This window comes from Carcharhinus amblyrhynchos, chromosome 32, assembly GCF_965287045.1.
Source record: "Carcharhinus amblyrhynchos chromosome 32, sCarAmb.v2.hapA, whole genome shotgun sequence".
NCBI lineage: Eukaryota > Metazoa > Chordata > Chondrichthyes > Carcharhiniformes > Carcharhinidae > Carcharhinus > Carcharhinus amblyrhynchos.
The window spans coordinates 23,321,363-23,339,491 of NC_137355.1; the positions used below are offsets into that span (position 1 = coordinate 23,321,363).

General features: G+C 46.8%; 1 protein-coding gene across 5 annotated transcripts in view; it reads right to left on the reverse strand.

Annotated features, from left to right (window-relative positions):
• fam189a1 (family with sequence similarity 189 member A1) overlaps nucleotides 1–18,129 on the reverse strand; it is a 77,444-nt gene that overhangs the window by 26,070 nt on the left and 33,245 nt on the right. For all 5 annotated transcript variants that reach the window (XM_080215970.1, XM_080215972.1, XM_080215969.1 and 2 more), the window contains exon 2: nucleotides 12,447–12,503. In XM_080215970.1, the coding sequence (XP_080072096.1) occupies nucleotides 12,447–12,503 (57 nt within the window). The remainder of the gene's footprint in view (nucleotides 1–12,446; nucleotides 12,504–18,129) is intronic.

An 18,129-nucleotide genomic window follows, 5' to 3' on the forward strand; every position in this document is an offset into this window, starting at 1 on the left:
TTGATACCAACTCTCTGCCTCCTATTAGACAATCAATCCTCTATCCATGTTAACACCTTACTGCCAACTCCATGCCCCCTAACCTTCAGAAGCAACCTTTTGTGCGGCACCTTATCAAATGCCTTCTGAAAATCGAGAAACACCACATCCACCGGTTCCCCTCTATCCACCGCACTAGTCACATCCTCATAGAATTCCAATACATTCGTCAGATACGACTTCCCCTTAACGAATCCGTGCTGCACTGCTCTATCAAACAATTCTTCTCAAGACGCTCGCTATTTCTTCTTTGATGAAGGATTCAAGCATTTTTCCTACAACAGACGTTAAACTAACCAGCCTATAATTCCCTGCCTTTTGCCCGCTACCTTTTTTAAACAGCGGCGTAACATTAGCCGTTTTCCAATCTTCCGGCACTTCCCCAGAATCCAGCGAGGTTTGGAAAATAATCACTAAGGCAGCTTCTCCCCATAGACCCTGCCATTTACCTGACCAACCTTAACCTGAACAACTCCAGGTACCTAAGACTTGGAAATATGCAGCATTGTACACGTGCAATGGAAATGATTGTGATTCCATATTGTGAGTGGCCATCCTGGCCAGGTATATGTGTGTTACGTAATGTCCAGCTGCTGAGTGAGTATCTGTGATCCTCTCACTGTGTAGAATTTGATATAGCAGCACCCTCCTCTGACTGGGCTGTGCTGAGGCAGCAAGTAAGCTTGAACAGCACGAACATTGCCATGGTTACTGCATGTCCTCAGATAGCAGCAACCCTAGAAGTTGAGAGGAAGTAACAAAAATTATAAGAAAAATAAGCAAAGACTTTGGAAAGGGAAATGACTTATTTTCCTGTTAATAAAACCTAAGGTTTGCAATGTATGAGTAAGAAAGATTGAGGCTAAATTCTGGAGTTGTGTTTTTGGTGTTGATGTTTCATTTTAAACAGTATCTGCAGTGAGGTCAATATCCCAAGCTGCAAATCAGTAAGAGCAGTACAAACAAACAAGTATTTCAGAAAAGATTTGTTTAAAGTGTATTTATTAGTCACAAGTAGGTTTACAGTAACACTGCAATGAAGTTACTGTGAAAATCCCCTAGCCGCCACACTCCGGTGCCTGTTCGGGTATAGAGGGAGAATTCAGCATGGCCAATCCACTTAACCAGCACGACTTTCAGACTGTGGGAGGAAACTGGAGCAGTAAGAGTTTTTACAAATATATAAAGAGGAGGAGGCTGGCTAGAGTGAATGTTGGACCCTTAGAGGGTGAGAGGGGGGATTTAGTGGTGGGGGATGAGGAAATGGCTGAGGCCTTCAATAAGTTTTTGCCTCGGTCTTCACGGAGGAGGACGCGAATAGTTTGCTGGGTATTAAAGATAGAAGGGTGGTAGGAGTTGAGGGCCTGAATGCGATTACTGTCACTAGAGAGGTAGTGCTTAATCGACTAGCAGAACTGATGGTGGACAAGTCCCCAGGACCGGATGGAATGCTCCCAGGGCTCTGAAGGAAATGGCAGAGGTGATAGTGATTATTTTCCAAACCTCACTGGATTCCGGGGAAGTGCCGGAAGATTGGAAAACGGCTAATGTTACGCCGCTGTTTAAAAAAGGTAGCAGGCAAAAGGCAGGGAATTAAAGGTCGGTTAGTTTAACGTCTGCTGTTGGTAAAATGCTGGAATCCGTCATCAAAGAAGAAATAGCGAGGCACCTAGAAAGGAATGGTTTGATAGAGCAGACGCAGCATGGGTTCGTTAAGGGGAAGTCGTGTCTGACAAATTTATTGGAATTCTATGAGGATGTGACTAGTGCGGTGGACAGAGGGGAACCGGTGGATTTTCAGAAGGCGTTTGATAAGGTGCCTCACAAAAGGTTGCTTCAGAAGGTTAGGGTGCACGGAGTTGGGGGTAAGGTGTTAGCGTGGATAGAGGATTGGTTGTCTAATAGGAGGCAGAGAGTGGGGGTCAATGGGTGCTATTCTGGTTGGTGGTTGGTGACTAGTGGAGTGCCCCAGGGATCAGTGCTGGGGCCTCAGCTATTTACCATTTATATAGATGATCTGGAGGAGGGGGCTGAGTGTAGGGTGATGAAATTTGCTGATGACACAAAGATGAGTGGAAAAGCAAATTGTGCGGAGGGTGTGGAAAATCTGCAGAGGGATCTGGATAGGCTGAGCGAGTGGGCGAGGACCTGGCAGATGGAGTATAATGTTAGCAAGTGTGAGGCTATCCACTTTGGCAGAAATAATAGTAGGAGGGATTACTATTTAAAGGGCGAAAAGCTGCAGCATGCTACGGTGCAGAGGGACCTGGGGGTCCTTGTGCATGAGTCGCAAAAACCCAGCCTACAGGTGCAGCAGGTGATCAAGAAGGCGAATGGGATGCTGGCCTTTATAGTGAGGGGAATAGAATATAAAAGCAGGGAGGTCTTGCTGCGACTGTACAGGGTATTGGTGAGGCCGCAACTGGAGTACTGTGTGCAGTTTTGGTCGCCGCACTTGCGCAAGGATATTTTGGCCTTGGAGGGAGTGCAGAGGAGGTTCACTAGGCTGATACCGGAGATGAGGGGATTGGACTATGAAGACAGACTAAATAGACTGGGTCTGTACTCATTGGAGTTCAGAAGGATGACGGGGGGATTTCACTGAGATGTATAAGATGATGAAAGGGATGGATAGGGTAGAGATAGAGAGATTCTTCCCGCTCAGAAAGGACAGCAGGACTAGAGGGCACAGCCTCAACATAAGGGAGGGGCAGTTTAGAACGGAGTTGAGGAGGAACTTCTTCACTCAAAGGGTGGTGAATCTCTGGAATTCTCTGCCCGTTGAAGTGGTGGAGGCTACCTCGCTAAATATATTTAAGTCACGGGTAGATAGGTTTTTGATAGGCAAGGGGATTAAGGGTTATGGGGAGAAAGCGGGAAAGTGGAACTGAGCCACGACAGATCAGCCATGATCTTATTGAATGGCAGGGCAGGCTCGAGGGGCTAGATGGCCTACTCCTGCTCCTATTTCTTATGCTCTTATGTTCTTATGGAGCACCCAGACGAAACCCATGCAGACATTGAGAGAACGTGCAAACTCCACACAGATCGTGATCCAAGCCAGGGATCAAACCCGAGTCCCTGGTGTTGTAAGGCAGCAGTGCTAACCACGTGCCCAGAATTTGGAATACAATTTGCAGTGCCTGACATTCAGGTGTACTCACAGTAAGAAGTCTCACAACACCAGCTTAAAGTCCAACAGGTTTATTTGCTAGCAAACGATGTGAATTGTCTCCAAACAGGACAGTAAGTGAGATGTTGCAAGCTCAGGCAAGTCATAGGGGTTACAAATAGTGTGGCCTGAGCTTGCAACATCTCACTTACTGTCCTGTCTGGAGACAGTACACATCTCTTTAACCTATGCTTAATGCTATCTCCACTCACATTGTCCTATTTCTTACGTTCTTATGTTCTTATGTCTGTACCTTTAAGACTTGATTAGGTGTAAAGACTCGCATTCTAATCAGTATTCTGTAAACTGTGTGTGCCTTTATATGCCCTGTCTGTGATCAGAACTCCCCACTCACCTGACAAAGGAGCAGCGCTCCAAAAGCTAGTGGTGTTTGTGACCAAATAAACCTGTTGGACTTTAACCTGGTGTTGTGAGACTTCTTACTGTGTTTACCCCAGTACAACACCAGCAACTCCATATCATTCAGATGTAGAGACAGCCAGTCCCCACAAGTTCCAGAAACTGTTGCAACTTCAAGAATGGTCAAAGCTTTCTATGCAGCTCATGGTTTGCAGATGTTCCCAAGGTCATCTCCATCACCAGAACTACCTGGAATTTGATTCCACGGTGATCTACTGGATTGATTTGTTAAAAGGTCATTTCAAGTGTTACAATTAGCTTCAGTGGCCAGGCAGGAGAGGGAGGAACTATCTTTTCTTTAGATTTTTATTTATTTATTAGCTATGAGTTGTGGGTGTCGCTGGAAAGATCAGCATTTGTTGCTTTTCCCGACTTGCCTATGAACTGAGTGGCTTGCTAAACCATTTCAGAGGGTGATTGCTGTGGGTCTGCAGTCGCTTGGAGGCAGACCAGGTAAAAGCAGGCAAGGTGACTGTTTTGTGGAACGCAAGCATAGCCCAACCTTCCTGTCTCTTGGCATTTCAATTCAGCAACTTGCTCTGATGCCCACATGTCCGCCCCTGGCCTGCTGCAATGCTTCAGTGAAGCCCAAAACAAACTGGAAGGGCAACACCTAATCTTCCAATTAAGCAATTTACAGCCTTCTGAACTCAACAACAGAGGTAGTGGTAGCACACTTCTGCCTCACAGCTCCAAGGATCGCGTCCAATTCCAGCCTTGGGTGACTGTGTGGAGTTTGCACATTTTCCCTGTGTCTGCATGGGTTTTCTCTGGGTGCTCCAGTTTCTTCCCACTGTCCCAAGATATGTAAGTTAGATGGATTATCCATGGGAAATTTGTAGGATTAAAGGGATAGGGTGGGGAAAGGACCTGGGTAAGATGCTCTGTCAGAGTTGGTACAGACCCAGTGGGCTAAATGGACTCTTCAGCACTTTAGGGATTCTATGAACATTGAGTTCAATAACTGGCACCATTAACACTCCCTGTTTGTCTACTGTCAATGACACCTTTGTCAATCTCTCCTTTTCCCTGATCTATCCGATTTTCTATTCTGCCCCTCCACACATTTCCAATTATAGAATTCTGCACATTTTTACCTTTCTTTAGTTCTGTGAAGGGTCATTTAGACCCAAAAATTAACTCTGTTTCCTTTTACAGATGCTGCCAGACCTGCTGAGCTTATCCAACATTTTCTCTTTTATTTCAGGTAAGGATGACAGATTTCCTTCCGAATGGACAGGAGTGAATAAACGTTACTGGGCTGCTGGCACGGATTAAGGCAGGACCTGGAGGGATGAGACCTGGAGGGGCGGGACCTGGAGCGACGGGACCTGGAGGGACGGGACCTGGAGGGTCGGGACCTGGAGGGACGGGACCTGGAGCGACAAGACCTGGAGCGACGGGACCTGGAGGGACGAGACCTGGAGGGGCGGGACCTGGAGCGACGGGACCTGGAGGGATGGGACCTGGAGCGACAAGACCTGGAGGGACGAGACCTGGAGGGGCGGGACCTGGAGCGACAGGACCTGGAGGGACGGGACCTGGAGGGGCGGGACCTGGAGGGACGGGACCTGGAGCGACGGGACCTGGAGGGACGGGACCTGGAGCGACGGGACCTGGAGCGACGGGACCTGGAGCGACGGGACCTGGAGCGACGGGACCTGGAGCGACGGGACCTGGAGGGACGGGACCTGGAGCGACGGGACCTGGAGCGACGGGACCTGGAGCGACGGGACCTGGAGTGACGGGACCTGGAGGGGCGGGACCTGGAGGGGAGGGACCTGGAGGGGCGGGACCTGGAGCGACGGGACCTGGAGGGACGGGACCTGGAGCGACAGGACCTGGAGGGACGGGACCTGGAGGGGCGGGACCTGGAGCGACGGGACCTGGAGGGACGAGACTTGGAGGGGCGGGACCTGGAGCGACGGGACCTGGAGGGACGGGACCTGGAGTGACAGGACCTGGAGGGACGAGACCTGGAGGGGCGGGACCTGGAGCGACAGGACCTGGAGGGACGGGACCTGGAGGGACGGGACCTGGAGGGGCGGGACCTGGAGCGACAGGACCTGGAGGGACGAGACCTGGAGGGACGGGACCTGGAGCGACAGGACCTGGAGGGACGAGACCTGGAGGGGCGGGACCTGGAGGGGCGGGACCTGGAGCGACAGGACCTGGAGGGACGAGACCTGGAGGGACGGGACCTGGAGCGACAGGACCTGGAGGGAAGGGACCTGGAGGGGCGGGAACTGGAGCGACAGGACCTGGAGCGACGGGACCTGGAGCGACGGGACCTGGAGCGACGGGACCTGGAGCGACGGGAACTGGAGCGACGGGAACTGGAGCGACGGGAACTGGAGCGACGGGAAGTGGAGCGACGGGAAGTGGAGCGACGGGAACTGGAGCGACGGGAAGTGGAGCGACGGGAACTGGAGCGACGGGAACTGGAGCGACGGGAACTGGAGCGACGGGAAGTGGAGCGACGGGAACTGGAGCGACGGGAACTGGACCGACGGGAACTGGAGCGACGGGACCTGGAGCGACGGGAACTGGAGCGACGGGAACTGGAGCGACGGGAACTGGACCGACGGGAACTGGACCGACGGGAACTGGAGCGACGGGACCTGGAGCGACGGGAACTGGAGGGACGGGACCTGGAGCGACGGGAACTGGAGTGACGGGAACTGGAGGGACGGGACCTGGAGCGACGGGAACTGGAGGGACGGGACCTGGAGCGACGGGAACTGGAGGGGCAGGATTTGGGAGAACAGGCCTGCAGACCCTGCCTAGCATGGTTTGCTGAATTTGTTTCGTTGAACCTTCCACCTTCCCTCCTGCTGCAGATCTCCCTGTGACTGACTGCATTAGAGACAAAGCCCCTTTCATTTTTAAACACTGGTAGCCCATGGCAACTCTGGACACCAGAAACAGAGAATTCCTTGCGCTGAGCACAAAGGCAAAAATGAGAGAAACAACAAGCTTCATTCTCTCCTGAGGACTTGTCACCAAACATAAACCTGTCCTTCTGTCTTTGTCACCTGCTGTGTTCTTCCGGCTAATCTCAAAGTGTAACAAGAAGCTCTTGCCTTTGCAGTGCGCAGTATAAAACATCATATTCAATCCAGCTTCTCAAATCCAAATTCCACACAAACTAACAGAGGTATTACTGATTATTATTGCTGATGGCATCGGCAAAGCACTTCATTCAATCAGGTTTGCTGCCTGCAACTGCAGTTTTTGTAGTAACAGCATCAATTTATGAAATCTGAACAACTGAATTCTTGTTTGCCAATGGTTGCATCCCAAATAATTCAGAGTGAAACAACCACCAGGCGATGGCCTGGTGGTATTATCACTAGACTATTAATTCAGAAACTCAACTAATGTTCTGGGTGGCTCGGGTTCAAATCTCACCACCATGAGAATTAAACGAAATAAAAAATACCTGGAATTAAGAATCTACTGATGAAACCATTGTCATAAGAACATAAGAACATAAGAAATAGGAGCAGGAGTAGGCCATCTGGCCCTTCGAGCCTGCCCCGCCATTCAATAAGATCATGGCTGATCTGTCGTGGCTCAGTTCCACTTTCCCGCTCTCTCCCCATAACCCTTAATCCCCTCTCTTATCAAAAACCCATCAACCCGCTTCTTAAAAATATTTAGCGAGGCAGCCTCCACCACTTCAACGGGCAGAGAATTCCAGAGATTCACCACCCTTTGAGTGAAGAAGTTCCTCCTCAACTCCGTTCTGAACCGCCCCCCCTTTATCTTGAGGCTGTGCCCCCTAGTCCTACTGTCTTTTTTGAGCGGGAAGAGTCTTTCCACCTCTATCCTATCCATCCCATTCATCATCTTATAAGTCTCAATGAGATCTCCCCTCATTCTTCTAAACTCTAACGAGTACAAGCCTAGTTTATTCAGCCTCTCCTCATAGCTCAACCCCCTCAACTCCGGTATCAGCCTAGTAAACCTCCTCTGCACTCCCTCCAGGGCCAAAATATCCTTGCGCAGGTGCGGCGCCCAAAACTGCACACAGTACTCCAGCTGCGTCAGAAAAACCCATCTGGTTCACTAATGTCCTTCAGGGAAGGAAATCTGCCTTCCTTACCTAGTCTGGCTGAGATCCTCACCTGCTCTGGCCCACAGCAATGTGGTTGACTCTCAATTGCCCTCTGAACAAGGACAATTAGGGATGGGCAATAAATACTGGCCAGCCAGTGATGCCCATGTCCCAGGAATGAATAAAAAAATGTAGCTGGTAGTTAAATGTAAATATAATTAATTCAATGTTTTTAATCATTCGTTCATGGAAATGCACCTGGAAAAAAGGAAAAAGAAACACTGGAAATTCAAAATAAAAAGCTGGGTTGAGAATTCAGGTAGAGACGCTTTATGGCAAGTAAGTGATACCAGATGGATTACTCATTTCTTTCCCTTTCTGAAGCTGTTCACCTGCAAAGTATTTCTGAGATTTTTGAGTCTCGTGCGAGTATTTGACAAGCCTTATCCACAAACACTCACACTGAAATGTGTAAAACTCTATGAGTGGGATTTACTACACTCTCGTGGCAGTGGGAGGCAGCCTGCCATTGGTTGGCAGTGGGATCATCTGATCCTGCCATTGCCACGGTGGTTTCTCATTGAATAAATCTCTGAGTGCTGTGAAACTGGCAGCAAGGGTTTACGGCTGGTGAGAATGGAAGGTGCTGCTGGTGTGAGTGGCCAAATAGATTCTGTTCCAGTGGCAGGTTTTCCATTCCTTCACTTACTGCATTCTGTTATGGGATTTAATCATATTGTTAAAGTACACAGACACTGTTAGATTCAGTACCTAGAGGATTAGAAAGTTTAAAGTTTTAGAACTTATTTGTTAGTATCACATGTAAGGCTTACATTAACACTGCAATGAAGTTACTGTGAAAATCTCCTAGTCGCCACACTCTGGCGCCTATTCAGGTACATTGAGGGAGAACTTAGCATGGCCAATGCACCTAAGCAGCACGTCTTGCGGACTGGAGGAAACCCACGCAGACACAGGGAGAACGTGCAGGCTCCACATTGACAGTGACCCAAGCCAGGCATGAACCCTGGTCCCTGGTGATATGAGGTAGTAGTACTAACTAACCAGTGTGGAAGACTCTGCGTCTCAAATTTTGCCTGCACTTCAGTCGCGCACTCCTAATGTTTGGCCAATTGGTTGGGGGGACGGGGGAGAGACCTCCTTGTTAGCCTGCTCTTGCATCTGGAAAAGCTGGCCACTAACAGGTCCAGTCAGAGAGCAGTCAAAGGGATCATCTAGCTCAATTGTCTGCCCCTTCCGCAGTTTTGTCTGCAGCCAGGCATCCTTGGAGTGGGAATATGCAGTGTCCACTGGCACACTTCAGGCCTTCAGTGGCTCGTAGTCAGCACAAGAACTGGAGTGCTTCCTTAGCCCCCAAAATGACATTCTCATTTAACTATGTCAAGTCCCTTTAAATGTTCTTTTTGCTACTGTGACTAAAAAGACTATTAATTGGTTGTGTTGTCTTTTTTATTACTAGTTAATTAGTTGTTTTGTTTCCATGGGTACTCAAAAGTTTATAAAGAGACTGTGTTGGGACTCTGTAAATTATCAAGACAAGTATTAGTGCCTAATTCCATACTTCATGAATTGGCCGAGGATTTAAAGAGTCATAGAGGTTTACAGCATGCAAACAGGTCCTTCGGCCCAACTTGTCCATGTTGCCCTTTTTTAAAAACCCCTAAGCTAATCCCACTTGCCTGCATTTGGCCCATATCCCTCTGAATCCATCTTACCTGTGCAACAGTCTAGATTTTTTAAAAGACAAAATTGTACCCGCCTCTACTACTACCTCTGGCAGCTTGTTCCTGACACTCACCACACTGTGTGTGAAAGAACTGCCTCTCTGGACCCTTTTGGATCTCTCCCCTCTCACCTTAAACCTATGCCCTCTAGTTTTAGACTCCCCTACCTTTGGGAAAAGATATTGACTATCTAGCTGATCTGTGCCCCTCGTTATTTTATAGACTTCTATAAGATCACCCCTCAGCCTTCTATGCTCTAGAGGAAAAAATCCAGTCTATCCAGCCTCAATCCATCAAGTCCCGGTAGCATCCCAGGAAATCTTTTCTGTACTCTTTCCAGTTTAATAATATCCTTTCTATAATAGGGTGGCTAGAACTGTACATAGTATTCTAAGTGTGGCCTTACCAATGTCTTGTATAACTTCAATAATACGTCCCAACTTCTGTATTCAATGTTCTAACCAATCAAACCAAGCATACTGAGTGCCTTCTTCATCACTCTGTCCATCTGAGACCCCATTTTTAAGGAGCTATGAACATGTACCCCTAGATCTCTTTGTTCTGTAACTCTCCCCAACGCCTTACCATTAACTGAGTAAGTCCTGCCCTGGTTCAATCTATCAAAATGTATCATCTCGCATTTATCCAAATTAAACTCCATCTGCCATTCATCAACCAACTGGCCCAATTGATCAAGATCCTGTAATTTGCATTCTTACACAAACAGGAAAAAAATCAAATACAGAGGCACCATAATTAATGGCCTTTCACAGTCCCAATCTTTTGTCATTAATTTCATATTATATTGAATTAATATTAAAACCAATATTACATTAATACAATGTATTCATATCAATGATAAAAGATTACAGCATGAGGGATCTGGGTGTTCTAATATGTGTATCACAAACATGCAGATACAGCAAACCATTAACAAAGCTAATGGAATGTTACTGTTTATTGTAAGAGGAATTGAATACAAGAGCAGAAAGGTTATGCTTCAGTTATACAGGGATATTGGTGAAACCACCTCTGGAGCATTGTGTACAGTACTGGTCTCTTTACTTAAGAAAATATTGAAATATGGGTGCCATTCAGAGAAGGTTTATTAGACTAATACCAGGAATTAGAGGTTGTTTTATGATGGAAGGATGGACTGTATCCACTGGAGTTTAGATGATTAAGAGGAATCTTGATTGAAACATATCCTGAGGGGTACTGACAGGGTGAATGTGGAAAGGATGCTTCCTCTTGTGAGAGAACCTAGAACAAGGGCCACTGTTTAAAAATAAGGGGTTGCCATTTAAGACAGAGATGGGATTTTTTTTCTGAGTGTTGTGAGACTTCAGAATTCTCTTCCTCAAAAGGTCATCGAGGCAAAGTCTTTGAATATCTTTAAGGCAGAAGTAGATAGTTTCTTTATAAGCAAGGGAATGAAAGGTTATCAGAGTTAGGTAGCAAAGTGCAGTTGGGGTTAAAATTAGATCAGCCATGATTTTATTGGATGGTGGAACAGGCTTGAGAGGCTAAGTGGCTTACTCTGGCTCCTAATTCAAATATTTGTTTGTTCATATTAACACAAAGGCAGTAGGAAGATGTGAACATCATCACCTCCAAGTCTTGACTTGAAAATATAGCATTCTCCCAGAACATCACTGAGTCATATTCCAAAACTCCATCTCTAACAGCACTATGGGAGCACTGTCGCTGCACAGGTTCATAAAGGAGGCTAACAGCACCTTCTTAAACATAAGAACTAGGAGCAGGAGTGGGCCATCTGGCCCCTCAAGCCTGCTCTGCCATTCAATAAGATCATGGCTGATCTTTTTGTGGACTCAGCTCCACTTACCCACTTGCTCACCATAACCCTTAATTCCTTTATTGTTCAAAAATTTATCTATCCTTGCTTTAAAAACATTCAACAAGATAGCCTCAACTGCTTCACTGGGCAGGGAATTCCACAGATTCACAACCCTTTGTGTGAAGAAGTTCCTCCTCAACTCAGTCCTAAATCTGCTCCCTCTTATTTTGAGGTCATGCCCCTAGCTGTGGTTTCACCTGCCAGTGGAAACAACTTCCCTGCTTTTATCTTCCTATACCTTTCATAATATTATATGTTTCTATAAGATCTCCCCTCATTCTTCTGAATTCCACTGAATATTGTCCCAGTCTACTCAGTCTCTCCTCATAAGTCAACCCGCTCAACTCCGGAATCAATTCAGGAATTAGGGATGGCCAATAAATGCTGGCCTTGCCAATGATGTCCACTTTCTCAAATATATAGTAAAGAAATCACATGGGAGTGGTGCCTGTACCTGTATGTGAGAGCAGAAGGGTATAAAGAGCTGTGTTCCTATATAGCTTCAACGCAAGCAAGTACGTGCACACAGAATAGACAGACAGAACACACACACACACACACGCGCACACGCACACACACACACAGAACTTAGAACACAGTCTCCAAGTACAAATTAACAACACAGTCTCTGTATTATCTGGGAATGGAAACATGAATCATAGAATGGAGACTGGATATTTCTGAAGTATTAATTCCCACAAGTAATTGCACAGTGCTGTAATAAGTGACTGTGCTGATCTCTTCCTTTCATTATAAGCTCCAGACCAAATAGTAAAGTTTTAACTTTCCATAGGTTTCTCGCTGATATTATTCAATAAACCACAACCTAACGAAAAGGGCAAAACTCAGGGTGATATCATTGCACATTCTCTGTATGCATAATGGCACTGATAAGATCAGAACATAAGAACATAAGAACATAAGAAATAGGAGTAGGAGTAGGCCATCTAGCCCTTCGAGCCTGCCCCGCCATTCAATAAGATCATGGCTGATCTGCCGCTGCTCAGTTCCACTTTCCCGCTTTCTCCCCATAACCCTTAATCCCCTCTCTTATCAAAAACCCATCAACCCGCGTCTTAAAAATATTTAGCGAGGCAGCCTCCTCCACCCTGGCTTGTTGCTCTTGTATATACTGCTGTTGATTCTTACCACAAGGGAGATGGGTCTTTTCCAGGAAACAACACCAATTAGCCCTGAGAGCAGCACCTGCAGGAAAAAAACAAGAATTCTCAGTTGTTATCCCCGAGTGCAATGTGACATTGGATGAACAGATCAGTTTGCACGTCCCTTCTCCCCTAGAACAAAGGGACTGACACAATGCACAGCAAAAGCAGCTCCTGTACCTGACACCAATGATTTAGGAGACATTTCATCCCAATGCAAAACACAGCCTAAAGCACTCCTGCTTGTTCATTCAGGAGCTGATCAGGGTCGTGTACTGCTTAACCATCAACTGATCCCACAGATACTCTCACTGAACACACAAATCCTTAATGCTGATTAGGACATGCTCAACCTTTTAAAATTCATTTTAAACTGTTTCATCCCAGAACACCAGGAGAAAAACATATTCTCTTCCCTCCCCTGGTAGTGGAAGGGGCATCTGGACAAATACATGTATAGGATGGGAATAGAGGGATACAGTCCCTGAAGGTGGGAGGTTTTGGTTCAGTTGGGCAGCATGGTCAGTGCAGGCTTGGAGGGCTGAAGGGTGTAATTTTCTTTGTTCTGAAGCCTTGGACTGTGGTTCAGCCAATCTCAATCCCAGCAAGCTATTTGACGTGATGGAAGTGCATTATAGCCTTGTCCAACAGGCTCAACCATCTCGGCTGGCATCACTGGGTAGAAATCAGGAATTTTCCCTCTCTAGCTGGGGAAAGCTGAACTGATTGCAACTTCCAATTTCTTTGCAACCTGAGATCATAAGAACATAAGAAATAGGAGCACAAGGAGGCCATCTAGCCCTCCGAGCCTGCCCCGCCATTCAATAAGATCATGGCTGATCTGAAGTGGATCAGTTCCACTTTCCCGCTTTCTCCCCATAACCCTTAATTCCCAGTCTATCAAAAACCTATCTACCCGTGACTTAAATATATTTAGCGAGGTAGCCTCCACCACTTCAATGGGCAGAGAATTCCAGAGATTCACCACTCTTTGAGTGAAGAAGTTCCTCCTCAACTCTGATCTAAACTGCCACACCCCCCCCTTATCTTGAGGCTATGCCCTCTAGTCCTGCTGTCCTTTCTAAGCAGGAAGAATCTCTCTACCTCTACCCTATCCATCCTCTTCATTATCTTATACGTCTCTACAAGATACCCCCTCATCCTTCTAAACTCCAACGAGTACAGATCCAGCCTATTTAGTCTCTCTTCATAGTCCAACCCCCTCATCTCCGGTATCAGCCTAGTGAACCTCCTCTGCACTCCCTCCAAGGCCAAAATATCCTTCCGCAAGTGCGGCGACCAAAACTGCACACAGTACTCCAGCTGCGGCCTCACCAGTGCCCTGTACAGTTGCAGCAAGACCTCCCTGCTTTTATATTCTATCCCCCACGCTATGAAGGCCAGCATCCCATTTGCCTTCCTGACCACCTGCTGCACCTGCAGACTGGGTTTTTGCGACTCATGCACAAGGACCCCCAGGTCCCTCTGCACCGTAGCATGCTGCAGCTTTTTGCCTTTTAAATAGTAATCCCTCCTACTATTATTTCTGCCAAAGTGGATAACCTCACACTTGCTAACATTATACTCCATCTGCCAGGTCCTCGCCCACTCGCTCAGCCTATCCAGATCTCTCTGCAGACTTCCCGCGTCTTCCACGCAATTTGCTTTTCCACTCATCTTCATGTCATCAGCAAACTTCGTCACCCTACACTCAGCCCCCTCCTCCAGATCATCTATGTAAATGGTAAATAGTTGAGGCCCCAGCACCGATCCCTGCGGCACTCCACTAGTCACCAACCGCCAATCAGAATAGCACCCAGTGCAGCCTAGGGATCAAACTCAATGTGTAAAGCTCATCGGACAATATACCTTCAACCAACCCCCATTCTGTAGGATCACACACATCAGTGACTGTCCACATTTCTCTGGTCAGGCCAGGTTGATCAATCGGAAATCCTCACACTATTAGCTGAAACTTTAAGTGTTGGCATTTACTGAGAATATGAAAGTCTGGAGTCTCATTTGTCAATTCAGCAGTTTGATGCTTTGTGCTTTACATTTAAGGTCAATGCCCTTCAATTTTAATTAAGTATTAGAATGCACATTTTGCCACAAGGCATAAGCTTTTGGTGTACTTTGAATGGAGTTATTAGGCTCTCCTAGCTTCCACAAGTATCTCCTGGACAGTGACCACAGACAAGTGCAGCATGGAAACACAGCTTGTTAGATGAATTGAATGACATTTACTCAATGAGCGAGCCTGGCCTTGGTTCACAGTTCGACAATTAATCCTCCTGTACCCTGCACCATATTAATCAACAAGTCAATCAGACCCAGTTCATTCAGTCCACACTGTAAATTGATTCAATCTTCTGATGTTCACATTGGTTTCTCATACAATACTTTCAAACTAATGATTATTGCAATAGAAAAAAGAGATTTTGGCAGGTGAACACCATCACTTTTGCTAGATAATTCTTAGTGACCTGATGGCTCAGGAACCCATGACACAGTTCATTTGTGTGGATCTGGAGAGGCTGGATAGATTGAGATTTTTTTCTCTGGAGCGTAGAAGGCTGAGGGGTGATCGTATAGAGGTTTATAAAATAATGAGGGGCACAGATCAGCTATATCAACAATATCTTTTCCCAAAGGTAGGGGAGACTAAAACTAGATAGCATAGGTTTAAGGTCAGGGGGGAGAGATACAAAAGGGTCCAGAGGGGCAATTCTTCACAAAGAGTGTGGTGAGTGTCTGGAACAAGCTGCCAGATGTATCAGTAGAGGCGGATACAATTTTGTCTTTTAAAAAAGCATCTAGACTGTTACATGGGTAGGATGGGTATAGAGGGATATAGGCCAAATGCGGGCAATTGGGACTAGCTTCAGGGTTTAAAAAAAGGATAGCATGGACAGGTTGGGCTGAAGGGCTTGTTTCCATGCTGTAAACCTCTATGACTCTATGTTTTACTCATAAACCCCTCAACAAATCCCCATGTCAGTTCGAACCTCCATACCCTCTCCAACAAAACCCCTGTGCCAATCTGTCCCTCCATAGGTTCCCCAACACAACCCCATGCCAGTCCAACCCTCCACACCCTCCCCACGACAGACCCTTGTGGTCAGTCTGTCCATCCATAAATTCCCTAACAGCCTCCTGTACCAGTCTATCCCTCCATATTTTCTCCAACACAGTCCCCTGTGCCTGACGCTAACCACACACATAAGCTCAGACAAAGAACAAAGAACAAAAACAGCCCGGGAAACAGGCCCTTCAGCCCAACGAGCCCGTGCCACCATTTTAACATTACCAGTCCCCCCTCCACCCATGACCCTTATCTATGTTTATGGCCATCCACATCGAGGGAAACTAATTTAGGGACAATTTATTACCTCCAATCAGCCTAACAGCACATCTTTGGGGTGTGGGAGGAAACCAGAGCACCCGGAGAAAACCCACGCAAGCACGGGGAGAATGCGCTAACTCCCACAGACACTGGCCCAAATCCATGTGTCTGCACAGCAAACAGTGATAGTCACTGAGCTGTCGTGTTGCCCAGCATCTGGTCCAGTCTATGCGCACACTAACGACATGAAGTACTAGGCTATTCTCGAACATCCAAGAGCAGCCCTAGTACAACCCATCGCGTGTATGCCCCTCGTTGGACAACAAGGCGGACCGACTTAAAACCTGTGAAACCTCTGTAACAGTGCTAATCTTATCTATACTTTCGCCATTATTCTGAAGAGCACAAGGCTTCTCCTGTAATCAGTCTGCACTTGGGTGGTTACCAAGGAGTAAACAGATACTGAGATTGCAAAATTTCCCAGTGCCTAAGTTTTGACAGGCTTCAGTGAAGGGGAAAAATTCATAGAGAAAATCAACAGCTAGACAGGAAATAAGAAATATAAGAAATCATGGTTTGGTGAAATTGAAATAGAAGAGAGCTGTCCATGTGTTGAGTATAGGGCTAACGGGAGGACTTTGAATAGAGTGGAGGAGCAGAGGGATCTAGGTGTATGTGTACATAGATCCCTGAAAGTTGGGAATCAAGTAGATAAGGTTGTTAAGAAGGCGTACGGTGTCTTGGCGTTTATTGGTAGGGGGATTGAATTTAGGAGTCGCAGCGTCATGTTGCAACTGTACACAACTCTGGTGCGGCCGCACTTGGAGTACTGTGTGCAGTTCTGGTCCCCACATTACAGGAAGGATGTGGAGGCTTTGGAGAGGGTGCAGAGGAGGTTTACCAGGATGTTGCCTGGTATGCAGGGGAGGTCCTATGAGGAGAGACTGAGGGATTTGGGGTTGTTTTCACTGGAAAGAAGGCGGCTAAGAGGGGATCTTATAGAGACATATAAGATGATTAGAGGTTTAGATAGGGTGGATGGTGATAGCCTGTTTCCTCGGATGGAGAAATCTAGCACGAGGGGGCATGGCTTTAAATTAAGGGGGGGTAGTTATAGGACGGATGTCAGGGGCAGGTTCTTTACCCAGAGGGTGGTGAGGGATTGGAATGCCCTGCCTGCTGCAGTTGTAAATGCGCCTAGTTTGGGGGCGTTTAAGAGATTGGTGGATAGGTTTATGGACGAAAAGGGATTGGTTTAGATTAGTGGGTCAATGTTTTTTTTTAAAAATAAGACTGGTCGGCGCAACATTGTGGGCCGAAGGGCCTGTTCCGCGCTGTAATGTTCTATGTTCTATGTTCTATGTGGAGTTTGTACCTTCTCCCTCTGCGTACATGGATTCCCTCCAGATGTCCCGCTTTCCTTCCACAGCTCCAAGATTGGCGGGTTAGGTGGATTGCCATGCTAAATTGCCCCTTAGTGTCCCAAGATGTGTAAATTAGATGGCTTAGCCATGGGAAAGGTGTGAGGTAACAGGAATAGGGTGGGGGAGAGGGCCTGGATAAGATAATCTGCAAGAGAGTTGGCGCAGGCTTAATGGGCCTAATAGCCTCCTTCTGCACTGTTGGGATTCTATGATATTATGACTGATACAGCCAACTTAGGAACAAACAGCTCCAATCTATTAAGATGATAGAGAAACAACCCTAGAATTATACACCAAAATATTAGACTTTAAAAAGACCTTAGTTTTATGTTTTAAAAAGGACACAGATCCTGAAGGTGGCTGAGAATATGCTGCTAGCCACGGACAGAATGACTGCAGGGGATTTCTCTAAGGAACAGTAGAACCCTCCTTGTGGTTCCAGACAAGATCATTCTAAAAGAATCCAAAGATTATCATCTCTGGTAAAGGTCAAAGGTGTTGGACTGGGGTAAAACAGAAAGAAATCCCACAACACCAGTTTAAAGTCCAAACAGGTTTATTTGTAGCAAAAGCCACAAGCTTTCGGGGCAGCCTTTCCCTTCGTCAGGTGGCTGGGAGTTCAAAGGTCAAAGGAACATAAATGCCTATCTCATCCAAAGACTCTGGGTATAACTGTCCTGACCAACTAATAGACTTCAGCTTGAATACACAAAGACAGGGGTTAAAGCTAAACGAGAGAGCTCCCCAGTGTTTGTCTGCCTATTAGGCTGTGTGTGTTTGCTATCAGAAACAGCAAGTGGATATTTGTCACTCTGAAGATGATACAGTAACCAAGGCTGGGCCCCTACAAAAATAGTCACGTTTTACAGGAACATCTAAAACTCTCTCTCTGACTGTGA